Source organism: Tiliqua scincoides, chromosome 2 (assembly GCF_035046505.1).
Source record: "Tiliqua scincoides isolate rTilSci1 chromosome 2, rTilSci1.hap2, whole genome shotgun sequence".
Taxonomy (NCBI): domain Eukaryota; kingdom Metazoa; phylum Chordata; class Lepidosauria; order Squamata; family Scincidae; genus Tiliqua; species Tiliqua scincoides.
This window is the reverse complement of record NC_089822.1, coordinates 136,292,604-136,319,673: the sequence shown is the minus strand read 5'-3', so window position 1 is coordinate 136,319,673 and position 27,070 is coordinate 136,292,604. Positions and strand designations below refer to the sequence as shown.

At 41.7% G+C, this 27,070-nt stretch overlaps 1 protein-coding gene across 6 annotated transcripts in view; it reads left to right on the top strand.

Moving 5' to 3' along the window:
* Positions 1 to 27,070, top strand: part of SCN8A (sodium voltage-gated channel alpha subunit 8) — a 96,823-nt gene that overhangs the window by 34,140 nt on the left and 35,613 nt on the right. For 5 of the 6 annotated variants that reach the window (XM_066613480.1, XM_066613476.1, XM_066613478.1 and 2 more), the window contains exons 7-18: positions 1,629 to 1,692; positions 4,086 to 4,227; positions 8,552 to 8,758; positions 9,111 to 9,398; positions 12,462 to 12,821; positions 16,164 to 16,299; positions 16,946 to 17,184; positions 17,713 to 17,886; positions 21,163 to 21,519; positions 22,399 to 22,869; positions 24,235 to 24,352; positions 25,841 to 25,995. In XM_066613480.1, coding sequence (XP_066469577.1) covers positions 1,629 to 1,692; positions 4,086 to 4,227; positions 8,552 to 8,758; positions 9,111 to 9,398; positions 12,462 to 12,821; positions 16,164 to 16,299; positions 16,946 to 17,184; positions 17,713 to 17,886; positions 21,163 to 21,519; positions 22,399 to 22,869; positions 24,235 to 24,352; positions 25,841 to 25,995 — 2,711 coding nt within the window. The remainder of the gene's footprint in view (positions 1 to 1,628; positions 1,693 to 4,085; positions 4,228 to 8,551; positions 8,759 to 9,110; positions 9,399 to 12,461; positions 12,822 to 16,163; positions 16,300 to 16,945; positions 17,185 to 17,712; positions 17,887 to 21,162; positions 21,520 to 22,398; positions 22,870 to 24,234; positions 24,353 to 25,840; positions 25,996 to 27,070) is intronic. The other variant, XM_066613479.1, reaches the window with a different exon arrangement.

The following is a 27,070-nucleotide window of genomic DNA, read 5'->3' as shown; positions in this document are numbered from 1 at the left end:
TAATTACCGCAGACACTCGCCTATAAGTTGATCCCACAGATAAGTTGAGGGCAGGTTTTGAGACAAAAATCATGGAATTTTTATGACCCTTGGATATGTCGGGGGTTAAACTTAGGGGGGTGTCTGACTATAGTTTTGTCTGATTTTACCCAAGGCCAGATCCTGAAAAATAACCTACCACTAATTGTTACCTACGAACTGTAGTCTCTAATTTATTAAAAACATAGTAAAAGATCATAAGATACATTTTTATTCCTTTAAAATTCAGGTCTTCACCACCTTTTTGTAAACACTATCAGAGTAAGTGCACTGTAAACAACATAACAGTAAAACAGTAGTTCCCAACCTGGTATTCATGTACTCGCAGGGACACTCAACAGGACCTTTAAGGCTACTTGAAAAGGAATGGAATAATGGCAGAAAAAAGGCAGGTTGTGCTCCAGAATGCCTTGCAAGGACCAGCAAGGCAGGAAGGGAGGTAGCTAGTTGGCTGTGAAAGCCCCACCAATAGCTAGTTTTTGGTCATCAATTCATGTATGAAACAGTGATTGAAAACTAGCACAGTAAAAAAGCTGAAACATAATATGGAAAGTGATCAATCACCCAGAATTTCTCAGCACACTTCTGGTGCAAAACAGTGCAAAGGCAAAGTGTTCAGTTCTTCAAACAAATGAAAAGAGAAAATATGTGATGAACATGAAGTCTGGGTTTTCATAGAGAGGAGATGAGGGCTTGTATTATTATAAACATTTTGCTAATATGAAGGGTACAATTTATGGAAATGGACTTCCAAGGGATATGCAAGTGACAAAGGTTGGGAACCACTGCAGGAGATCAAAGAAGCAAATCCACCTTTAAGGTGTCTGGTGTGTTAAGCCAGAAGCTCTACATACAACATACAACCCATAACACATAACGGAGAGTGTGCAATTCAATTCATAGCAGAAAGATGCAGCTGCATATATTTGCAACCCTTTTTACTCAGAAGTAGACCCACTGCTTTCCATGGGTGTTATTCTTAAATAATGGTGCTCTGAACTGTAGCCTGAGACTTTATTGCAAGTGGAAAGGAGGATTCCATCCTGGTGAAAAAAAAAAGACCTCTGCCAAATGCATGCATTTGCAAAAAGGAAGCAGGTTGCAGCAGCATTTGCAAAAGGGAACTGAGGAGAATAAAAGGAGGAGAATAAAATGGAGGAATTTCCCAGAAAAGTTACTATAGAAACTAATGATCTCTGCATTGCTTCTAATGTCCCACTTGAGCATAAAACGAAACTTTTCAGAGTGGAAAAGCTCTGCCCTCTGATTGACCAGGAGATAAGGCAAAGTGATAATTGGAGCTTGATTACTTGGCAAAAATTTTATGTACTATAGGCAAGTATCTAAGGTATGTAATCACGTGACTACACCCCCTTCACACAAATTCACACAGACTCCAACACATGCATCCAAAATGGTAGAACTCCAAACAAAGGAACTTGAATTCTTCCCACAAAGACTGCTGAAATGCAAGTATCCCAACTTAAGTAGATGATGGATCACATTGTAAGTGTCTCATGTTGCTGATTGTAGTTCCTTATTATAATTCTCCTCTTATTTATTTTCTGTCTTTTCCCTATCTCTGCTAGCAAATTTTTACATATTACCTGGGGCTCTTGATGCTTTATTATGCGGTAACAGCTCGGATGCAGGGTGAGTTGTCAACTCAGAATTAATATCTTTTTCTCTTTTTTTAAAATGTCCATTAGGCTGTCTAACAAACTGCAACAAGAGGGGAAAAAAAGTTAATTGGCATAAAAATAATTCTGGAACTACTGAAATGAGTTTATTTGCGAAGCAAGTTGTTTACTCAGTGTCTTTTCACTTTGGGTTACTTCAAGACTGACCTTTTTTTTCTTTCTACAGGAAGGCCTTTAGCAGTAATTCCCAAACTGGTGGGTTGTGACCCACCAACCTGAGAAGCACTGTCTCTTTCCTTTTAAGGGGCAGAGAAGGGGGGAAGGCAGCAACACACTCCCCAGCATTGCACCACTGCCAGGGACAGAAGGTGTTTTTTTTAACAAACCGTGGGTCCTGCAGACTGTCCAGGGCCACCTGCAAAGCTCCCCACGTCTCCAAACGACTGAAAATACTGAAAATGACGGTGAAGCCCCATAAGAGCTTCGCCCCCCTTTACCAAGGCAAACCAGGCTAAGGCGGGGAAATGGGTGCACCTCATTGGCTGCTGCACAAAGTGGGGGCTGGGTGGGCTGATGTCCTGAAGGCTGTGTGCCTTCTGGAGTCAGTCTGCCAGAATTTTCAAGCCCTGCCCTCTCTCCCATAAACAGTCTGATATTAGCTGGTCACTCTTTTAGGGGGCCGCGTAGGAATATTTTGTCACCAGCCTGATTGACCTTGGCTGATAATTTTCTCGCCTACCCCAAACTGGAATGGTAGGGTGTTGGGTTATACACTTAGAGTTATTTGCCTTTGGTCACTTGGGCAGGTGACGTACAGGCAGGTTAACCAGGGCGGTAGGGAATCCAACATGCATTCCGAGGTCAGCAAAGTCGGGGGGGAGGGTGATCCAGGTCTGCTTAGACGATACTTGTCCAGGTAGCTGAGGCTAGCTGGCAAGCCCCCAGGCTGGATTAGGCAGAGGACAACAGTTGGCATGGCTTCTGGAGTATCTGCTTGTCCAGCTGCCTCGACCCCTAGGGGTTGGTGTTGATAAGCTCTCTCGGGTGATGACTGAGGGAGCTTAGAGCCAGGATGTGATGCCCGTGAAGTCCAGGAGGTAGACGGCTAGCACCGTTTCCCCAAATTTAGTAGCCCACACGTGGGGGGCATTTTAGATTTGTTATGCCCTGCTGCAGATTTTCTGATTGCATTAATAGTGACCCTTTATCCCAAGACTTTTTCTGGCATGCTTATTTCGGAGGTGCAAAGGTAAATAGCCACTTCCGGTTTTGTGATGAAAACTGGAAGTTACTATTTTTCAATATTTTCAGCTGTTTGGAGGTACTGGAAGCCTTGCAGAGGGCTCCGCAGGTTCCCCAAAGCCCCCGGAGAGCCTTCAGAACCCACAGTAAGTTAAAAAAATAACCCCTCAGTGCCCAGCAGCGGCGCAGTCCTTCTTCCTACCCCAGCATTTAGTGCTTCCCAGACTTCTGTTGAGAAGTTTGAGAACTACTGGTTTATTGTATCATATTCAAAATAGACTAGCCCTACGTAGACATGCGTAGAGCCTTCACTGGTGAAGGATTGGGATTGCACCTCTGTCCCACCACAATTCCATATGACATCCACGTATTGGAGGTCATATTTGAATAGGGAATTCCTATCATAATGCCTTGTGTATAAGACCAAATCCAGAAAATCAACAAATGCCAAAATCAGGGGAGGAAGCAGCAGGAAGTAGAATCATATATGCAAATGTTGGGCTGGATGCAGAGAAACCCCTATTCAGATATGAAGTCCATTATAAGAATATCAAGGGTAAAGTTAGTGACCATGAGTCACTGTGCGTAGACAGTGTCAGCATTGATAGCTCAGTGCTTATGCAATGTGTTGCCACACTTCTGGTGATCTAATTCACCTTAATTCTGCAATCTCCGAAATGTAGAAGAGACCTACAAATGGAGTTGCTTGGATGTCATGCTCTGTACTTGATTGCTAGAGAACATGGTTAAGTCGTTCTAGAAGGATTGTGGAGGACTGTGGGAGTCTATATGCAGTCAAGCCAGGATTTTAGTTCTTTTGTGCTTTTAGGGGAGGGTGCAGTTGTGCCTTTGGTTTGGAGGTCACCTATTCAATTCAGCTGCCCAAAAAGCTGTGCATTGTTTTCGCATTCAAGAAGTCAATGTGCTGTTTCTGTACATGCCCAGAGGTTGCACAGATGGAACTGCATAGGTGCAAGAATTGCTCTGACAATGCAAATGATTCAGTCAAAAATCCATGAAGGCACCCTGAAAGTCTGCCGTCTCATGCCATAATAGCATTAAGCTTGCAGAATGCAAACTGTTGAGTTTGGGACTATGTTTTCTCTTTGGGCCGATGGCTCCTGCCATGCCAACATACTGACACTTCTTCCGCCTTGTCTGCAGCCAATGCCCTGAGGGCTATACTTGTATGAAGGCAGGGAGGAATCCAAATTATGGCTACACCAGCTTTGATACCTTCAGTTGGGCGTTCCTGGCCTTATTTCGCCTTATGACTCAGGATTTTTGGGAAAATTTGTACCAGTTAGTAAGTATTCCAATCCTATTCTTTATCCAGGATGAATCTTTTGTGCATGACTGCATTGCAGAGCCACCCAGTGGACTGAAGAAAATAAAAGAGGCAGTTGTATATATCGTATGCTTGCGTAGAATGGCAGAAGCATCTCCAAGCACTGGAAGAATTCACTGCACGACAGGAGATGCACTTCAGTGCTGTTATACACAATGTATTGCTCACTTAGAGTGTGGGTCAATGAGTATTGCCAATTAAGGAAAAAATACTTTGTTCCTTATCCAGAGATGAACAACAGCATAAGAGCTAGTAAAGACTTTCCTTCCTTCGTCCTGATTATGAAAGAAAGAACCTGTCTCATAGTACTGCATGCATTTCGTATGCTGACCATGTTGATGCAGGCTTGCTTTTCTTAGCCTGACAGATAGTTATCTAAGCTGTAGCCTTTCTCATATAATCAGATGAGGAAATCCCTTTGGGATTTCTTTATTCCCAAAGGGAATATTTTTTATTCCCAAGTGTTCTATAGATTCAAAATGGATTCCAGAATGCTTTGAGTATTCAGAATTCTTTGAGGGCAAGTTGGTGAATCTCTTTTCAAGAAACAGTCAGTGCACCCAAGAGGGCTGTCTCACAGGTATTCTGTCCCCAGCGCTATTGATATGCAACACATCTGATCAATCCAGCATCCAAAATTCTGTTTGGTGCAGAAGCCTCATGGAAAATTCCATCCTTTGATGTAGGGATCTCCAAACCCTGGCCCGGGTGCCGGTTGTGGCCCGCAACAAGCTTCTATCCAGTCCGTGGCAAGCCTCTGATCCGCTTCTGGCCTGCCAAACGTGACCAGCACTGTGCTCCAGTTGCTTCTGGAGGGTGTTCTGAGGGCTGGGGAGGCCATGCGCCTCCCCTCAGAATACCTTCTAAAGGGCTAAAAACATCCTGGTTTTCCTAAAAAACCAGAAGTGACTTTCTGCGCCATCTCAAGGCCACTTTCTATTGTAGGCTTTCTAATTTTATATTTCTAATTTTATATTTCAAATTTATTTATTTTTTCTGGTCCTTGACACCATGCCAGATATTTGATGTAGCCCTCTGGCCTAAAAGTTTAGGGACCCCTGCTTTAAAGTGTCTTTTGAAAAAGAGGCTTTCCCCACAGGAGCAATCAAACATCACCCATTGGGGCATGATGCTGCCCATCATAGGTCCTGTCCCATTGTGGGCATACTATGTTTTAGCCTAGAAATTAAATCTTTGGTCTGACTCTGAAAAAGTGTCATCAGTGTAGAGCCCAGTAGAGAAATTAAAAGAAAGTTTACCTTTTCCTTTTAGTTTCAAAATCTTTTCCAAATTGCCTGTTTTGTTTGTGCTTTTGTGTGTTTTCTCTGTGTTTTATCAGTAAAAATATGCTATGAGGTTAAATGCTATAGAATGAATCTATCTATCTATCTATCTATCTATCTATCTATCTATCTATCTATCTATCTATCTATCTATCATCTGTGTCATCCAGGAAGTTCTGGAGCTGAGATGCCACTACTCAATTATCTTTTCTTTTCAAATCTGCTCAGAAAGCTCCAATATGATGGAATATAGGGGAAGGTTTTGTCAGGAGCTCCTGCATCACCCAGAAAACCAGTTGACAAGGCTGGGAAAGACCAAACCCTCCTGCCATGTCTCTATTATACAAGATGGAGTAATAGTTCAATAAAACCAGCATCCTAGACATAGATGTAACATTATCATCCTGATGAGGAAACGATAGGAGGGATATTGAAAGACTGTTCTCGGGGGGGCGGAGCTAACTTTCAGCAAAGTTGCAGTGAACTTTGGGGGTTCCCGAAGAGACTGCGAAATAGATGTGTTTTCATGTGCCTAAACAACTAAGGCACGCTTCGGTGCCAGGAAGACGGTACGAAGAGCTGAGAGCTTGAACGGGGGGGGGTCCTTAGAAACAGGCAATTTCAAGGATTTCTCTCTGTTTTGCTCTGTGCTGAAGCATATCTATCCCGGGCGCCATCTTTGAGAAGCTTGGAAAGCTGAAAATCCGTCCTCCCACGGCCTAGATCCAACAACATCGCAGCGAAAAAAGCTATTAAGAGTGAGTGAACTTGGCTCGTTAAAAAGTTTTACTGAGAACTGTAAGTAAGAAGTCTGGAGGAGGAGGAGAAAATTCAAGATTATTCACGCTGGCTGTTAGCCACCCAGGGGGGGAATAGGTGAATTGGTATTTCCCCTGCTGGAGTAAGTACAAGATTATATTTTTTTTAATGGTATGTACCGAAGAGAAAAAAATAAGTAATCTTCAACGAAGGAAATAAAGTCTACCTTCATTTTCCCAGCAAAAAGCCTTTATTTAAGCCTGGACGCTGCTACTTTCGGTTTCGGTTTCTCAGCAAGAGGCTTGAATTGTTTTTTTTTTCTTCTTTTGGTCATTTAAAGGCATACTAACCTAATTTGACTGTGTGGATTTGATTGACTTTTTTTGGATATAAAAATTTGGAAAGTAGCCCTGGATACAAAATTAGAAAGTAGCCCTGCTGGAAGTGGCTCGAGTTGGTGTTGATAAAAATGGCTTTTGAAAATCTAAAAGATGATCGTGAAAGCCAGGCCTTGTTGGTGGACTTTCTGATGGATTTTTAGAAGACAAATGGAGCAACAAGTCAGATAACTCTCTGAACAAATTGGGCAAATAAGCTCCTCCCTTGTAAACTCACGGGAACAGATTATAAACAATAGAGAAGAAAAAAGAATGGATCAAATGTCGGGTGAAGTTAAAGAAGTGGAGTATTTTGAAATGGGACACGAGATGGAAGAAGCAATTGTCATAATAACTGAGAATCTTAAGGAAGAAAAAAGACGAAATGTTCAGAGAGCAAGCTGTCTCAAGAAGAGGAAGAATTTATGGATTGAATTCAAGAATAACAGAATGAAAAAGAAGAAAGAAAAACAGAGGGGGGGACTTAAGAAGAAAAAGAAGAAAAAGAAGAAGCGGAAGAATCAGTAGGAGGACTAAGAGGGAACACCAATAAGATAGAGTACAAAGTAAACAATAAGAAGAAGGGCAAAATGGTTGAATAATAAATAGAATTTTTTTAAAAAACATATTAAATTAAAATAGATGCAAATGAAAATTTGAAATATAAATATTGTGAAAATTAAGTGGTATTAAGATAAATATTTTATTAATTAGATTAAATTAAAGTGGATGAAAAGGGAATTTGGAATATAAGTATCGTGAAAATTAAAGTGGTTAATATATGAAATAAATTAGATGGAACTGCAATTTTGGAATATAAGTATTGTGTAAATTATAGTGGTATTAAGACAAATAAAAGGGTTATTTTATAAAAAAAAAAAGAAGGTAAATAAAATAAATTATAGATGTTAATTTATTTTGGAGAAAATATTAAACCTGTATTTTGGGTTAATAAATATGTGGTGGATAAGCGAAGTATAATACCATTGTAACTGGAGATATTTGTTTTTAGATGTCATATTAGAAATTAAGAATCAGATAAGAGATTGTATTTTAGAGGTTAGTTTAGTGGTAAGAAGAGTCAATAAGTAAAAATTTGAAGCCTTTTTTGATTGGATAGTTATGGAAAATGATGTATAATATGTTATAAGAGATATTGAAGGAGGTAATACCATTGTAATCGGAGACTTCTTTTTTAGATGTCATATTAGAAATTAAGAATTAGATAAGAAAGATTTTATTTTAGAGACTAGTTTAGTGGTAAGAAGAGTGTATAAGTAAAAGTCTGAAGTGTTTTTTTTATGATGGGATAGATAAGGTTAGAGGAAAAATATGGAATGTTAAAGTATTAACCAGTTGGGTTAATGAGTATGATAATTTTTGTATTGATTATTAATTTCGTTTGGATTAATGTTTGTTGTAATCGATGGCCACCACCCTTGTGTGTAACCTATGTAGTCCTAGCCCTAAGTCTATCCAATTTTCCTTACCTGTATCTGTAATAAATAAATAAAGTATTATATATATATATATAAAAAAAGACTGTTCTCAGAAACAAGGGTCCAAGACTTGCCTCTGAAGTATACTCTCAGAAACTCTCAAGCACACCCTCTATCTTGGGATGAGAAATAGTGTATAGGTTTCTGGTAGCTCCATAATAAATAAATCTGTGAAAAAGCCCAGGCAAGAATTTTTAGTCAGAGAATACAAGACATGGTAAAAAGGGTCAGATTCCATCAGATGATCAGTTCACAAATCCATCTGTACTAAACATTCCCATTGTAACATAAACTTTACCACAAAGGTCTCTTTGGTTTGGTGACCCAGATGAAAAACTTCAGACTGGTCTCTCTTTCTCCACAGACCTTGCGAGCGGCAGGAAAAACCTACATGATCTTTTTTGTCCTGGTCATCTTTGTGGGGTCATTCTACCTGGTGAACTTGATTTTGGCTGTGGTGGCCATGGCCTATGAAGAGCAAAACCAGGCCACACTGGAAGAGGCAGAGCAGAAGGAGGCAGAATTCAAGGCCATGTTGGAACAGCTGAAAAAGCAACAGGAGGAAGCCCAGGTTAATTTTTCTTCCATTACGGTGTGATTTTCACTGTGTGATTTTCAATGGGAAAGCAGCAAGAGATGGAAGGGTTAACCTCTCTGAGTGGTGCAGTCCTGACACGAATTTGAGTTCCCAATGATTGCATTTTGTTTAGAGCCAATCAGTGCAAAGTACACTATATTGAAACTTATTATTTAACATAAAGTGTAATCTGGCTCCAAATTTTAAGGTGATTGACCGGCATTCACTGTGCTTCTCGTTTTTTGTTAGTTTTTATTCCATTGCTCTCCCACCTTCCTGAACTGTATAGAATTTGTGCAATGCATTGCAGCAGGTTAGAATCTTGGATCTTTTTTATTTATGGCAGGCTGCAGCCATGGCCACTTCTGCAGGGACAGTCTCTGAAGATGCTGTGGAAGATGATGGTGGAGGAAGGATGTCCCAAAGCTCCTCTGAGTTCTCCAAGCTCAGCTCCAAGAGTGCCAAGGAGAGGCGGAACAGGAGGAAGAAGCGGAAGCAAAAGGAGCTGTCAGAAGGAGAAGAGAAGGGAGACGTTGAAAAGGTGTTTAAGTCAGAATCAGAAGATGGCATGAGGAGAAAGGTCTTCCGCTTGCCAGACAACAGGTTGGGGCGGAAACTTTCCATCATGAACCAGGTAACATTTTCATCCTCAGAAAGTGAAGCTTCTGTGTTATCACTTTGTATAATGCTGGAGACACCAGAGAAGAGCATAGGTTGGATTCCCGTTCCACCTTTCCTGATTGCACTCCTGTACTTTTCATTTGTCTTTATGTGATACCTGAACCAACCCACATTTGTGCCAATGTTTGGCAAAACCTATCCCTGAGTTATAAATCTTCTCATCTGTTTTGTCTACCTGCTCCTCTCAAAGCATGGCAGTTGAGACTTTTGGGAGAGATCCAATTCAAAATGCCAGTTACTGTGATAGTAACTATGACAGGGAGGCTTTTCATAAACTTGATTGAAAAAGCTGTGTTTCACTTTTCTCACATGGCCTCTGCTTAATTGGAGCACCTGATTAATACAGAAATTGACTTCTAATTAGCTTCTACTTTTAAAACTTTGATTAAAATTCAGTTCATGTCAGAAAAGCTAGTTGCCTAACAGAGCACTGATCTACTTTCCTTCATGTCTCTATTCTTTGTTTGCATTTGGACACTGAAAAGCAACTATTTTCTAGCACAGTGGTTCCCAAACATTTAAGCACCAGGACCCACTTTTTAAAATGACACTCTGTCAGGACCTACCTAGCTTTATGAGATTTTTTTTAAAAGGAGATTTAGAAAGAAATAGAATTTATTTATTTATAAGTAATAATAACCAGGAAGAAAAGACAAAACAGTTATCTCCCTATATTTACACATGCTTGCAAACTGCAGGAGCTCAACTCCTTGCAGGGCAGTTAGCAGCTCTCTTGCAAACTGCAGAAGCTCACTCTTTGCAGGGTCATTAGCAGCTACAGTATCTGATTTTTAATAACCTCAGGGCTTGGGGGCATTTAGTTATCTGATCTTCCCCTCACCCTTTGGAGACCCACCAAAAATCAGGTTGTGACCCACCAGTAGGTCCCAACCCACAGTTTGGGAACCACTGTTCTAGCAGATTGGTTATTTTGATAAAGCAATCAGTACTCTGAGGAGCTATTCTGACCTTTTAACTCTGTGTTCAGATCTCATAGCTCTGTAAACAGGAGATAAGGGTCCCAAAAGGGAGGCTTTTAGAGCAAATCTTATAATTGGGTCCTAGAGGGATACTGACAAGGTAATTAATAAGTATCATTTTAATGGATGAGGCATATACGTGTTACATCAAGACTAACCAAATTATATTGAAGGTTTAGCTAAGTGTGCAATGCAATGCGCTGTCGCTGCCACAAATGGCAAGCAGTTCCAGCTGCATGGCAGCTGCTCTCCTGGATCTCCTACCATGAGTAAGTTGGCATGGGTAGTGGGCATTGGGTGGAGATGGGGAGGATCAGAGCAGGGATTGGGCCTCCAGAAGGCATATTGGGAGAGAGAAGGAGAAAGATCACAATGATAATGGTGCATATCCTATGCCCCCCACCCAGTCTCAGCATGCCTCTTCGGGTTCACTCAGGCTTTCACCAGTCAAAGAGCTGGCATAGACCTAAGTAGACCCACAAATGCCCTTACTTTGAGGAGGCCTCCTGATCACTCCCTCCTCCGCCAATGACTGCAGCAGGCTTTCATGGCGCAGCTGCATCCGTGCTAATGGTGGGGGATAGGACTGGGACATTAGTATATTTTTTTGAGGATTTGATTTGGAAACTGTCAAAGAATATTGTGAGAGATGGACTATCATCCACTGACCCTCTAAAATTTATACATGCGTATGAGACTCTGATATGTTTTAAACACATATTTCAGTCAGGTTTGTGGTTAGGCTGCTCTAGACTTGGGCAGACTTGGAGGACTAGGGAACAGAGGGTTCATAGGTAGACCTTCACTTAACTGCCATACTTTAAGAAGCGGCAGAGAATAAGAATCTGCCAGTTGTCGCTATTACTATGATCCAGTGGCATAGATAAGGCATCTGCTATTCGGGGTCAAAGAAGACTTTGTAGCCCCTCCCCCACGACAAAATCAAAATTTATTAGGTAAGTAAATAAAAAGTGAGCCCCATATTGGTTAGAGACAAGTCCATGTCCAGCACATGATCTTCTTCAGAGGCAGGGGGCCTCTGTTAGAAGAACAGAGCAAGACACATGAACAAAGGGGCTGCTTGGGTGGGAGTGCAATGTCAGAAAGGTAAACAGGTGGGCAGCCTTTATTAGCAAGGTGCTACTCTGTCCCAGTGGAGCTGATACATGAAGAGCTCCCTGCCATTGCCTCCCAGCCCCCATATCCATCTTGTTACACACACATTTCTCCCCCTGCAAACAATCTAAAAAGATGCAGAAAAATACCAGCAAACAGCCACTAGAAAAGGCACTGCACTGGGGTGAAGCGGGACCGTGATTGCCCCCCCCTCCCAGCTAAATATGAGAAGAGCACCACTTGAAAAAGTGCTGCTTTACCATTAGCAGTAGCAGTAACTGTAATATAATACATGGGAATAAGAGCTGACTCAAATTAACATCTTATTGGTTCCATGCTATATCATAACCTCATTAGCTCTCGGAACAATTGGTCAGTTTTAAGTTATGAAAATCCACTTTTTCTTCCATAAGGCAGTTTGTTTTCTTTTTCTGGTTAATTAGCCATAAAGCTAGATAGAATATGGATATTTCAACATGGTTTGTTTCATTGCATTCCACATTAAATTACCTTTCCAATGATATACAACATGATGGTATTATTAGTAATTACCAAGGTATTCACAATTTTGTCCTCTAGTGTCAAGCTTGGCTTGTTTTGCCCAAAAGTTTGGTACCTGAGGCAATTGACACCCTCCCCCAGCCACCCTTAGCTGCTCCACTGCTGTGATGTGGCATTTCTAAAGGCTGAATGAGGACAAGGAAGCAGTGATGAATGGGGTGTGGTCTGCATTTCTCCTAATGAGCCAGTTCTTTTGTTGCAGGTTCATACTGTATTTATCTACATAGGAAATTCAGCTCCCCTTTTTTAGTTTGGCCAGTTACACAGAACTTCCATTATTTGTTTCCAGTGATGGTGTCTTACAAGTTCTTGCCTCTCTTGCACTATCCTTACTCCAACTTCTTGCTTTTCTCTTCCAGTCACTGCTTAGCATCCCAGGATCCCCGTACCTCTCCCGGCATAACAGCAAAAGCAGCATCTTCAGCTTCAAGAGAGGTTTTCGTGACCCAGGTTCAGAAAATGAATTTGCAGATGATGAGCACAGTACCGTGGAAGAGAGCGAAGGCAGGAGGGATTCCCTCTTCATCCCCATCAGGGGCCATGAGCGGAAAAGCAGCTACAGCGGTTACAGTGGCTACAGCCAGGGAAGCAGATCATCCCGCATCTTTCCCAGCATCCGTCGGAATGTGAAGCGGAATAGCACCGTGGACTGCAATGGCGTGGTCTCCCTGATTGGTGGTCCAACCTCCAATATTCACAGCGGACGTCTTCTGCCTGAGGTGAAAATAGATAAGGCAGCTACTGATGACAGCGTAAGGAAGTCAATGAGTAGATAGTCTAGGCATGGCGGTCTGCCCTTCTTTCTGCTTTCCTGTATGCCGCCAAATGGATCCCTGATGGAATGAAAGTTGGTTTGTCTAGCCACAGATGTCATAGGCTGAATCCTCTTCCCATACTCCTCTGCTGCTAATCTTCTCCACTTCCCTTGTTTCTCGAATTAACCTACTCACACACTTCCTTCTCTTACCTCTTCTGACTTCTAAGAAAAAAAAATGGCTTGGAACACAAACAAATGTAAGAGAGGCAAAAATAATGGTGATAAATGGGTGGGGGGAGCTAACTCCTCTGTATAGAAAGAACCACCTAGAAAACTGGCATACTATGGAGAAGACTTCTCCCTGGCATGCAAGTTAACTGTGTAGCAAAAAAAAAAACACAACAATTTATAGAGTGACACCAACTAGTGTTATTTAGGGTCAAATTAGATGGGATATGAAGGACATGTGGAGTATTCCCCAGTGTTTTTTTAATACCTCAATGCAACCACAGGGTGGGATGGTGGTTCCACATTTGATTATAGTAGCATATGGGGAGCTTCACTCTCCCAGCAGGCTATTTTCACAATCAAAATCCTTTCCCCCCCCCAGGTGTTTCTCCCCCATATATGTCTGAAGTGGTACCGCTCAGGCACAAGTTTATTACCTCAGTAAGAGCTATTGTAGGAACTGAAGATACAGGATCACCTGTAAGGCACTTCCTCAATATACTTGTCCCCACTGAGATCAAAGTTCAACTGCATGTTGTTCCTAAGTGAATATATTTAGAAATGTCATCGCTGTCTTTGACTAAAATTTACAAGGGAAGCCTTTTTCCTGTTCTTCTAAATTCCAAGCAATTTTTTTCCCTAAAAAAACAAACAAATCTCAAAACCAAAACTGGTCTTCTTTCTTGTAAATGAAACTTACCTCTCACTGTCCAGTCCTATTTTCCCTCCTGAAGAATGTTTGAAAACCTTCCTGTTTACTTTCAGCTTCGACTACTACCTCTTCCTCCGGTGGGCATGTTAGTATACTATGCTCTTTCAGAATGTAGTTCTCTAACAGCATGGATGTATTACAGGCGGTTAACTTAAGCATGATGCATGCATTAAAGACAACTTGAGATATATTTCTGTATTACGTGATACTGATTGCCTGCTAGTTCTCTTGGACATTGGTTATAAACCTGTTGTTAAACAGTGCACACGCAGGACCGGTCTTCATCGCTGTTAAGGGGACCACATAAGCTTTGCAGGCGATTTCGGAAGCAAATATTTTGTTTCAATTATCTATGATGCACAGGGCTGAAGCGGAGAATGCAGCAAACACCCATTGTAATTCCATGGGTCTGTGCCTGGTCCTGTTTACAAAGAAGTACAGTCTCTGTAGATTCTCTGTTATTTACATTTATCAGACAATATTAAATAGGCTTTGAAAAAGTAAACATCAGGCAAAAAGTATTGAGCTAGTGCTATTTAGGGTCAAACTAGACATGAAACAGAAGATATTTGGACTATCTCCTAGTGTTTTGTTTTTTTCTTTTAATGTAGCTACAGGAGACTCCAGATTTGATGGAGTAGCAGGGAGACTGAGTGTTAAACTCTTTTCTTGCAAGACATTTTCCTGATTAAAGTCCCCCATCTACTTTTCTCCCAGGAGGAGAAAAGGTATTGCTTCCCCTGTGGGGTGAAAAGCAGGTGGGCAAGCAATTCTGATTGTAAAAATGACCAAGGAGGGTAAGCAAAACTCCCTCCCTTGCTTCTTCTCTGATCATTTAGAGCCCTTGTGACCTAATACAGTCAAGGGGTCACTTCTCTGCTAAATTTGAGCAGAGAAGTAGCAAGGTACATAAAAAAAATATCAGGAGACATTCCATGTGTCTCCCACATCCTATCTAGTGCAGCATTTAGAGGTAACTCCCCTGCCCAGTTTACATAATTGAGACAGTATTATATTTACCCTTGTAAAGCATGCTAACACAATCATTTTAAAATACACTTTTCACAATTAATATATATAGTATAGTATATAGTACTTAGTATGAGTATAGTTAGTATATATAATAACAAATCCTAAAGCTATTCCTAACTATCCATCCTGTTGATTGATTGTCAGTAATTTTGGAAGGCTGAGAAAATGCAGTGCTCTGCAGTCCTTTTGAAATCAAGGTGCAGTTAAAAGGCTTCATTGGGATGTAAACGTATGCAACATTCTACGGGTGCCATTTTATTAAGTTGGCAAACCCTTCTGCTGGGTTCCCGTCTCTACTCACATATTTACTGATACATGTGTGTTCTTGCATGATGAGAGCAGCAACCCATTGTACTGACTCCGTACATACTTAGCTGAAAGAATGTATCAATTAGGGCTGCAGTTGTGGGCACAATTAACATAAGGTATGTCCCATTCAACGCAATGGGGCATCCTTATGAGTAGGCATGCATAGGACCAAGCTGCATGAAAACATATCTCACTAAAGGGCTTGGAGAAAATAGACAAGGCATCTGCAGAAAAAAAGAGACTAGAAATCGGAGGCATGCATTAACAGCCCAATCCTCTCCTGGGCTGTCCCAGAGCAGGCAGTGGTGTTGGCTCAATCTCCACAGCTTGCTGTGAGGCAACCAGGGATCAGGCAGCAACGGAGAGGTAACTCTGCTGCTGCCTGATCCCCAATGAGTCTACTTGGATCTGCACCAGTACTTTGGCTGGCATAAATCCAAGTAGGTCTAGAAGGGTATGTCCAGGCCAGGAGCATAAGATACCATGGTACCTTTGCCTCTGATACACCTCTCAGCCTACCCTCAGCAAGCCCCCGACTGCCTGCAATCCCCTCCCCAATCCTCCCTGGAATGCCCCCCCCCAACTTGCATATTCTGTTGGGGGCTGGGCATTCTGTTGCCCTGGCCCATGGGCTGTTGCCCAGGGCTTGTGTTGACGGTACACAAGTTCTGTCAGTATAAGGCCAAGACTGGACGGTTGCTTGAAAGCCATCCTTCTGCTGGTAGTTTCATCAAAACCTATACTGCACTGGGAAGGTTTTTCCCTCTGCAGTAAGTATTTGAAATGCTGTTTGGAAAATCCTTGACTTTAAAAAGACAGATGTAAGCAGAACATATTTCTTCCCTCTCCCCTTCAAGTCTTTCACACCTTGAGAAAGGGGCATCAGTAAGGTTATGTCAGCCTATCACTATCTCCTCTATTATAAGAACTTGACAAAACAAATCCTGCCGTTGCCTCGCTGAAAGCCTATCCAACTTCTCGTATCAATGAACTTGTACTAACAGGATACTGTGGATTTTGCAGGGAACCACTGACATGGAAATTAAAAAGAAAGCTACTGGGTCACTCTTGGTATCAATGGACCAGCTGAATGCATCCTACGGAAGGAAGGATCGAACTAACAGTATAATGACAGTCATAACAAATACCCTCGTAGAAGGTTCGTGTATTGGCTATTTGTGGTCCTGTTGCTACTAGCTCAGAGATTTCCACTTTAGAAATCAATATTTCCTTTCTCTTTCTCATACTGCCATTTAAAAAAACAGCTAAGGGTGCAGTCCTAACAAGCCCTTGGGCTGGCGCAAGCTGACCCAGAGATGTCACATAAGTGCTGTAAGGCACTTTTGCGCCACCTCAAGAACCAGAAGGCCACCTCCGGCACAATTGTGCTGAAGGAAAGGTAAATGTGTGCCAGCCATGTCAGGCCAGCGCAGAGGTCTGGGGAGGGTGGAGGAACAGAGGCGTTCGGGAGCGGGAGCAGGCCTGTGGGCAAGCCAGGGCTGAGCGGGGGATGGGGCAGGATCCAGCACTTAGTTCAAATCCTTACCCCACTCCGGGCAATCTGGCACAACACTGGGCTGCTCAGATCTGCGCCACCTCTTTAGGTGGCACAGATCCGAAAAAACCCCATTGGGGTTGCTGCGGCGTTAACCAGAGTAAGGGGAATAAATTGAGCCACAGCCATCCCCAACCTCATGCTGGATATGGGGCAGGCCAGCTGGGCTGCTTGTTCCAGCATGGGTTAGAATTGGGCTGTAAATTCCCTTAATGTTGCCTTCTTTCTTATTTTGTTGTGTTTGTTTCAGAACTGGAAGAGTCTCAAAAAAAATGTCCTCCTTGCTGGTATAAGTTTGCCAGCACTTTCCTCATTTGGGAGTGCCACCCCTACTGGCTGAAAATAAAAGACATTGTCAACTTGATCGTCATGGACCCTTTTGTGGATTTAGCCATTACTATCTGTATTGTTCTGAATACTCTGTTCATGGCAATGGAACACCATCCCATGACCCCAGAGTTTGACCATGTATTGAAGGTTGGAAATCTGGTAAGCGACACATGCATGGAAAGGTTCCTAATGCAGATAGGCAAGAGAAGTTTTCTCCAAACACTAAGGCTGCAATCCTAACCTCACTTTCCTGGGAGTAAGTCCCATTGAACACAGTAGGACTTACTTCTGAGTAGACCTGGCTCGGATTGTGCCCTAAGGCAAGCAGGTTAATTCTACAGATTCTACTTTGTTTCCCTAGTAAAACTATGATTTAAATTCTCCTCAACCTCGAGGGAAGGAAAGCTGATTATCCTTCCCTGGATATCTAGACTTTAGTGTGGCTTTAGGTGGTCTTACTGTCAGTTTTGAACTATGGAACATGGGACAAGTTGTGGAACTTCATGGACATGTTAAGAAGGTGTAGCAGTAATGCCAAAATAGGAAAATAATATCATTTGTTTGTCTCTAAACTGCTGAGCCAAGTTGGCTTGTTCCTTTTTGGTTTTGCCTCTCTTTGAAGGTGAACCATCTGTACAAATCCACGTTAGCCTTGAGCGTTCTGTTCTGTTGCCTTTTGCTCTTCAGGTTTTCACTGGAATTTTCACGGCTGAAATGTTCCTGAAGCTCATTGCAATGGACCCCTACTACTATTTCCAAGAAGGCTGGAACATTTTTGATGGATTTATTGTCTCTCTGAGCTTACTGGAATTGATGCTAGCCGATGTGGAAGGACTTTCTGTGCTGCGATCTTTCCGACTGGTATTCCTTTATTTCTCATCTTCTTCTATGGTTTCCTTCCTCACTTGTACCCTCTTCCCTCTATCAGTACTATAAGGGTTTTCACCTATCCATACTGCACATATTAAGACCACCCCTCCTTATCCATACCAATATTTTTTTGATATAAGGTCCCTTATGGAGGCAAGGTCTATCTCCCTTTTTGCCCAATGGGTAGACCTTCCCTCAACTTTGAGCTCTGGCAGCAGAGATGGGGATGAATTTACCTTGCATACCCAGAAAGGATCCCCATGAAGTCCAGAAGATATAGATTTCTCCCCTGGTAGGACAGATGTTGAGAAGGGCCCCCTTCTTGTGTGCATGCTCCTGAAGGCTTTAGGGGAAGCACTCTTCAGGACCATCTGAGAATGGAGCACAGCTCAGGAAGAGGTACTCTCCTTTGTGTGAGATGCACTGCTGGATGCAGTTAATGCAGTAATTGTACTCATCTGGATTTTTGCTGTAAGGGCCATTTTCAAGAACAAATTAGGTGCAGATAATGGGGGAAGAGAAACTTCTATAACATCTTTATAGAAATTTATCTGGATATATACTAGAAAAATAGTATATATTTAGTTTTCTTTGACATTCCCTCTTCTATGTTACAAATACAAATACAAATGTACACATTAATAAAGCGCAAATGCACAAATGTACACATTAATGCAGTCTTGATGTGACCATACACATGGTTGGATCACGATTCTTTTTCAAATTAATATTGAACTTTTTGCATTTATTGTGCAATGTTTTTTCCAATGCACATTGCATGTGTCCATTATCAAACACTGTGAGAAAACAACATAAGCTTTTGATCTATGTTAAAAGAGAGAGGAAAGGCCCAGTCCTATCTAGACCAGCTATTTCCACAGCACCTCTTCAGCTGGAACTGACTGGAGGGGGGGTAGAGATTGGGTTCATAGTTGTTTAATGTTTCTTGGTTTCTATTTCCTTCAAATGTCCATTTATCCATCCTAAAATTAACTCAAAATATGAGATCAGCCAAATTCTGATGACTAGTTGTTTCACGCAAATGCTTTTCTAGCTCATTGGTGAATGCATCAACAATAACTGCAACTAGTGCAGAATGCGGCGGCCCGTGTGGTTACTGGAGGTAGGCGGTTCGACCCTGTCAGTCCGCTTCTCCAGCGGCTGCATTGGCTGCCCATTTGTTTCCGGGCCCAATTCAAGGTGCTGGTTTTGACCTTTAAAGCCCTATACTGCTCTGGGCCAGGGTATCTTAGAGATCGCCTACTTCCGTACAATCTGGCTCGTCCTCTTAGGTCATCAGAAAAGGCCTTTTTACAAGTGCCACTGCCTAGGGAGGTACATGGGGCGGCGGCAAGAAATAGGGCCATCTCAGTAGTGGCACCAACGCTATGGAACTCCCTTCCCCTTGACTTAAGAATGGCTCCCTCTCTTGAGACCTTTCGGCAAGGCCTGAAGACCCTTCTTTTTAAACAAGCCTTCTGAGTTATCAGCCTTTTTAACATCTTTTTAACATCTTTAATATTTTTTACAGGCCTGATTCTTTTATGATTTGCTGCTGCTCTATGCTCTTTTTACCTATTTTTTATCTGACTGCTGTTTTTTATGATATGTGTTAATATGTTTTTATTTGTTTTAAATTATGTTTTTAATCTGTTGTAAGCCGCCTTGAGTCCCTTCAGGGAGAAAGGCGGGATAAAAATCAAGTTGTTGTTGTTGTTGTTGTTATAAGGGAGAGTTCTTCCAAAAAAGTAAGCGAGGTAGTAAGCGAGTAAGCAAGTAAGCGAGTATATCCAAATACTGTTGAAAATGTTTGCCTGTTTTTCTCTCCCGTGTATTCCTGCTTCTGCAAACTGAACTCATTGGCTCAGGAAACTATTTTTAACCAATTCAACCAATTGTCAGATAATTCTAACAATTATCAGAAAAATGTGTTTTCCCGAAGTGGAAAGAGAAATGTTCATTAATTTTTCAATCAGGGTAGAAGTGGAATAATTATGAAAATGCAGTATTTTAAACAAGGGAAGAATATATCAGTAGATTTTTAATTTTGTTTTTCAAAAATGTAATGGATTTTTCCCCATATGAAAACGTTCGACAAGTCTAATAATTTAGCCCTTTTTCATTGTCAACAGCCTTGGTAATAGCTGTTTTTCAGCATAGCTCTCTGAAAACATGGGTAATGTGACTGATGGATGGTTTGTTCATGTAGCAACACCCTAGGTTAGTGATCCTCAAACTGTGGGTTGGGGCCCACTAGGTGGGTCTGAAGCCCATTTCAGGTGGGCCCCCATTCATTTCAATATTTTATTTTAGTATATAACACTTGATGCCAACATGGTATGTGACTGCATTTGGGGAGATCTGTACTTTTAACAGGCTGCAATGTGTATGTTTTTGACAATGATTGTCAATGGGGCTGACTCCTAGGTAAGAGTGGATAGAACGGCAGCCTAGGATTGTTAAAAAATTTTCCTGCTTGATGATGTCACTTCTGGCCATGACATCACTTCCAGGTTAATGATATCCCTTCTGGTGGGTCCCAACAGATTGTCATTCTTAAAAGTGGGTCCTGGGATAAAAAGTGTGAGAACCATTGCCCTAGATAATCACTTTAAAGAATGAGCAGATCTATCACCACAGTTGCTGCCTCACCAGATAATATGGAGGCAGTCTTTCTAAGAAAAGACACATCCCTATGGGCGTTGCATCCATGACCACTCATGGTGTCAATAGTTCAAAAAATCTGTTCAGTTCTTGCTTTCTGGTCGAAACTGGTCGACCTCAGCTTCTAGAGGTATCATTTCATTAGTTTCTTCACTACTTGAACTACTTCATTAGTTTCTTCACTACTTCACTGGGCAGGAGGTCTGGTCTAGAGGGTAGAGCCTCCATTTGTCTGATGATTAACATCCACAAGATCGCCAGTTCGAGGCCACCGGCACCGTGCGACCTTGAAGCAGCTGGCAAGCTGCAGCTGAGCTGTTCCATCTGCTCGGAGCGTGGGAGGATGGAGGCCAGAATGTTAAACCAGATCGGAGTGTAACACCTTGAATGTAGTGGTTCTTGAAAGAAAGAACCTTCTTTCAATTTGTAAAAATCCCTGCGTGGATTTAATAAGCCTGCCTATGTAAACCGCCTTGAATAAAGTCTTGAATAAAGACCAAGAAAGGCAGTATATAAATACTGTATATTATATTATATTATTATATTACTTTTTGTAACAAACACATTTTTTACTTTTTTTTCTCTTTTTACATCGTCTCCTAGTTGAGGGTGTTCAAGCTGGCAAAATCCTGGCCGACTCTGAACATGTTGATCAAAATCATTGGTAACTCCGTGGGCGCCTTAGGAAATCTGACCTTGGTGCTGGCCATCATTGTTTTCATCTTCGCTGTGGTGGGGATGCAGCTCTTTGGCAAGAGCTACAAGGAGTGCGTCTGCAAGATCAACCCCGACTGCGAGCTCCCCCGATGGCATATGAATGACTTCTTCCACTCTTTCCTTATCGTCTTCCGTGTACTGTGCGGGGAATGGATTGAAACCATGTGGGATTGTATGGAAGTGGCAGGGCAGGCAATGTGCCTTATTGTCTTCATGATGGTTATGGTCATTGGAAATTTGGTGGTGAGTAGATATTTGTGGTTGCCTCAGAGTGGAAAATGAATGGCTGTTTTGTGGCACAGGGCACAGGAATTCACTGATTCTGTTGCAGATTCTGCAACTAATATTATCTGCTTGTTCAGATGCTTTAAGGCTGGATACTAAAGGTTGCCACATGAGTAAAGAAGCAATTAGAATAGGGGCATAATGACTGCTGCACTAAGAGTTCTGCTGGATCAGACCAAAGGTTTTTCTAGTTTATTAGTTGATTTGGGGAAGGGGGTGAGGTATACGTATCTTTCACTATAGTGCACTCAGTGTCTCCCAATTGCTCATGCACTGACTGCTGCCAATTCATAAACTGCCAATCCATGGACAATCCATGGATTTCTCTTCTTTAACCAAAGTGGGAATCCTACCAGGCTAGCTCTAAGTGTGGGGGAGAAAAAAAAATTAAAAATGTTGTGTCTATGTGCTTTTCAAATAGACCTTTGTAATGCATCAGGTAGACAATCAGTCTCTCTCCAGGCACTTAGAAAGGCTTCACTCCAAGGCAACAATCCCTCCCTTCACCAGGAGCGGCAGCACAAGAGAAAGAATGGAGAAGGTGATAATCACCGCCATTTAGCATTCTTTCATGTGCTCGGGGGGAAGGGAGGGGGTCACTTGCCTTGGAGTGAAGCTGTTCTAAGTTCCTGGAGAGAGAATGATTGATAGATTGTCAGTCGGATGCCCTCTCTCGCATTTGTTAAAGGACTTTTTAATTTAATTTAAAGGGCCCTTCTTATCGTGTTGAGATAAAACCGCGAGTGAAAAATCTGTGGATAATTATTTTATACCTCTCCTGTCTATTCTCTAAATTGCTGAGAAGCATTTTCTGATAGGCCCTTTCACTTTCTTCAGGTGCTGAACCTGTTCTTGGCCTTGTTGTTGAGCTCTTTCAGTGCTGACAATCTGGCAGCAACTGATGATGATGGTGAGATGAACAACTTGCAGATCTCCGTCATTCGCATCAAGAAGGGCATCTCCTGGGTCAAGATTAAAGTGCACAATTTTGTGCAGACCCACTTCAAGCAGAGGGAGGCTGATGAAGTGAAGCCACTGGATGAACTGTATGACAAGAAGATGAACTGCATTGCCAACCACACAGGGGCTGACATCAACCGAGAGATCGATTACCAGAAGAATGGCAATGGCACCACAAGTGGCATTGGCAGCAGTGTGGAGAAGTACATCATTGATGAAGACCACATGTCTTTCATCAACAACCCTAACCTCACTGTCCGTGTCCCCATAGCTGTGGGTGAATCTGACTTTGAGAACCTCAACACGGAAGATTTCAGCAGTGACACTGACCCTGATGGCAGCAAAGAGGTACAAATCTTTATGCCATGCTTGCTGATAAGATAGGCCTTATTCTCATGTCAAGATTTGGAACAGTTAGATACATTGCAGGGGAAATGAGTGTGGGTTTGTGGTCAGAGCAGTAGGCCTTACATTCTGCAGACAAGTGCTACAAAGGCAAGTCTCAAATTATGATCAAGTGGCTAAAGGAGCCCTTAACAAAATCCAAAAGCTCCATACCATTACTCCTCTTAATTTTGCCATATCATGGCCCTTTATAGCCTTAGAAAAGCAGTAGCTAGGGAGGCCACAACCCAGCCTCCACACCGACATGGGGAGGGAGCCTTGCTTCGGATGAGCTTGACCGACGCAAGGCTCTAGAGTGGGCAGGGAGGAGGCAGGGAGGAGGCGGGAGGGAGGCATTCTAGGGCAGGGGGAGGGCAGGCGGAGGGAGGTCCTGGGGGAAGGCGGGGTGCAGGAGGCAGGGTTGGGACCCAGCTCTTATGCCGGATCCCAACCCCCGTTCCTGAGCAGCACAAAGTGGCTTCAAATCGCTCCGCTCTCCTCTGACTTGTGTCACTCCAGGAGACTCACAAGGGCTGCATTGGCTTATCCGAGGGTAAGGAGAAGAGTTTCCCCTTACCTTTGGCTGAGCTACTTTGAAGCGCTATCTTGCACTGGATACAGTGCAGGCCTCCTGGCCTGCCTGTTCCAGTGCAAGATAGGATTGCGCTGCACGTACTGCATGTTGGACACAATCAATCAGATAGTGTGCAAATGTTTTTCCATATTTGGAAAGAGAGAAATTGGTTTCCTGAAGAATGTTTGCTTCTTTTCACTATTTCATTTTTTTAACTTACATTTTAAAGTCTTAAAAACTGTATCTTATCAGGGCTGTGATCTTATACACATACACATTTATCAGGGAGTAACAGTGTAATCCTATGCGTGTCTATTCAGAAGTAAGTTCCATTGTGTTCAATGAGGTTTAGTCTCAGGAAGGTGTTTATACTATAAACTTTATAGGATTACAGTCTAAAGGCCCAATCCTAACTAATTTTCCAGCACTGACACAGCCATGCCAGTGAGGGAATGCAATGGGGAAGGCAGTCATAGAGGCCTCCTCAAGGTAGGAGAGCATTTGCTATCTTACTTCAGGGCTGCATTGCAGCTACATCAGTACTGGGAAGTTGAATAGGATTGGGCCCTTAGTCGCAATGAACTCCATGGAACTTCTGAATAGACATGCATAGGATTATACTATAAGTACAACACTTTTGAGGAGTGTGGCTAAGAAAGATATCTCTTGCTGTACAAAGTGACTGAGAAGTATGGCTCATTTCACATAAGTTGTAAAGTCAATGTTTGTGACTGGGATTTTTTTTTTAATGGAAGAAACTAGATGATACCAGCTCATCAGAAGGCAGTACCATTGATATAAAACCAGAGGCAGAAGAAGTACCAGTGGAAGCACCAGAAGAGTATTTGGATCCAGATGCATGCTTCACAGAAGGTAATCCTGAAGGCCATGGGGAGGGAATAATGAACCTTTCAGATGTCACTTGGGCATGTCCACACAGGAGCCATCCATTCTTCTTGGGTAGCAAAACTAGAATTGTGGGAAGTCCAGTCTTCAAAAGGAGGCACCATGTCATCATGTAGCACAGTGTTTCTCAAACTGTGGGTTGGGACCCACTTGGGTGGGTTGCGAGCCAATTTCAGGTGGGTCCCCATTCATTTCAATATTTTATTTTTAATATATTAGACTTGATGCTACCATGGTATGTGACTGCATTTGAGGAAATGTTACAGACCTGTTCTTTCAACAAGCTACTATGTATATTTTTTTAACAATGATAGTAAATGGGACTTACTCCTGGGTAAGTGTGGGTAGGATTGTAGCCTAGGATAGTTAAAAATTTTCCTGCTTGATGATGTCACTTCTGGTCATGACATCACTTCTGGTGGGTCCTGACAGATTCTCAATCTAAAAAGTGGGTCCCGGTGCTAAATGTGTAAGAACCACTGATGTAGCACGTGAGTTTTTTTTCTCTATCAATAACAAAGGGTTTTAAAAATGCTTTATTTTCTTCAGATTTGCACTCAATTTTTTTCATTATTTCTAAATTTACATATCAATATCTTTCTAAGGGTGGAATAATTTTTACAGTAGCAGTGCTCAATAAGGGCAAGATGCCCATTGCTGATTTGGATTACCTTGTTTTCATGTAAGTTATAGTTACCCATGTGTAATTAAAATTAATAAAATTTGAGAAGGCCCACAAATCCATTATGTATTTTCAAGAAAACCATCTGTACTGAACAGGTTATGCATCTCTATGCCAATCAGTATCAAGAGTTACAGAACAATGTATTCTCAACATGTCTACTCAGAAGCAAGTCTCAGTTTGTTCAGTGAGATATGCTTCCTGGTAAGCAAGTTTAGAACTTCAACCTCAGTCTAATTTGAACCAAAATACAATCAAGTTTATCCTTCATAGCAATCTCTATTCCTCAGGAGTTAAAATGGTTGTGGAGTATGTGGAGTTCCTAGGGCTAATTCTTGCATATAGTTAGGAATTTTGGAAAGATAAAAAAAGTCCTGGAAATTAGACATAGATGAAGTGACAGGAAACCCAACCGATCCCTTTTCAATATTTTATTGGGGACACTTGAAGGATATACTGTTGAGCAAAGTGATCTGGAACTAGTGATGACTTTTATAACAGCAGCAAAAATTGTTCTCTTACTAATAGAAAACAAAAAATCTCCACATTTGGCAAAGTGATTTTATATAATCTGAGACTTGGCAATGGTGACCAAATCAACATATAATGAATGGCTCTTGGTGGGCCACTCAATTGAAGTCCATTTTGGACAGTAATAGGTCTTGCTTTCAATATTTGAAACAGTTTCAGAATTTCTACATTAGTTTTTCTATTGCAACAAAACACAGACATTGTACTAATCTCATGCAGCTTGTGCTAATTTATGTTTGCAGGGTGTGTACAACGGTTCAAATGCTGCGAAGTCGGCATTGAAGAAGGGACAGGCAAGTCTTGGTGGAACTTACGGAAAACTTGTTTTCTAATTGTGGAGCATAACTGGTTTGAGACATTCATTATCTTCATGATCTTGCTTAGCAGTGGAGCTCTGGTGAGTAGAGTTACATTTTATTGGGCTTTGTGTGAGAAGACAGAGTAAAAGGTTGGGCTTGAGTTTTCCATTACCGGCAGCCTTCGTATTAAATAGAGAACATTTTTCACAAGTGAGGTTCAGGTTCCAATCCTAAACGTGCTTATCTGGGAATAAACTCCACTGAACAAAATGCAGGTTACTTCTGAGTAACCTTAGCGTACCCCCTAAGTTGCATAACCATGTAGCTCTCAACTGAGCTCTGCACAGCTTGGAGCTCAATTGAACCAGAAGTCAGCCATGACGTATTCACATCATCTCCAAATGCTGGGAAGATACTGCCATAACACTGTACAGTCATGGGAGCTCCATGCAGCAGTGCAAGTTTTAAGGGGAAACGCTGCTTTTGAGTAAACAGGTATAGGATTGTGCTAAAGGAGCCCCCTTTAGTGATCCTAGCAGCACTTTTCATCATTGTTAATATGATACAGGAAGTGGAGCAGAACCATTACTAAAATCAACTTTACATTTGATCTAATTAGCTCATTTAGAAAAACTGGATGACTGATTTTACAGCCCAAACTTATTTTTCCCCTCTCCCCATCAATGCAGCCATGCTGAAAAGGCGTGCAATGTATGCAGCCGGGGTGGGGGGTGGAATGGGAGAGTTGAGAAAAATAAATATTTTTTCTGCCTGCTATTTCTCAACTGAGGGGGGGGATCTCCTGACTCTTTCTATATTTGTACGAGAAAGATTGCTCGTATCTATTGCTCATAGTAGATAATTTCATATAAATTTTTTTTATATTTGGAAGCCTTTTTAGGACATTTATGTATAGACTTTTGCTAGTGATCCCAGTTCTATATATAAGGCTATTTGTAACCTTGTCATTTTTATCCTTACTGATTGTATTTCTGTTGCTATATTTTTGTTTTTTTGTTGCTGTTCCCCCCTTTTTTCTTTTCCTTTGTGTATCTATACACATAGTATTGCAATGTATGTTTCTGTAGTTTATTATTATATTTAATAATAAACAATGTATGTTTCTGTAGTTTATTATTATTATTATTATTAATATTATTAATATTATTATTA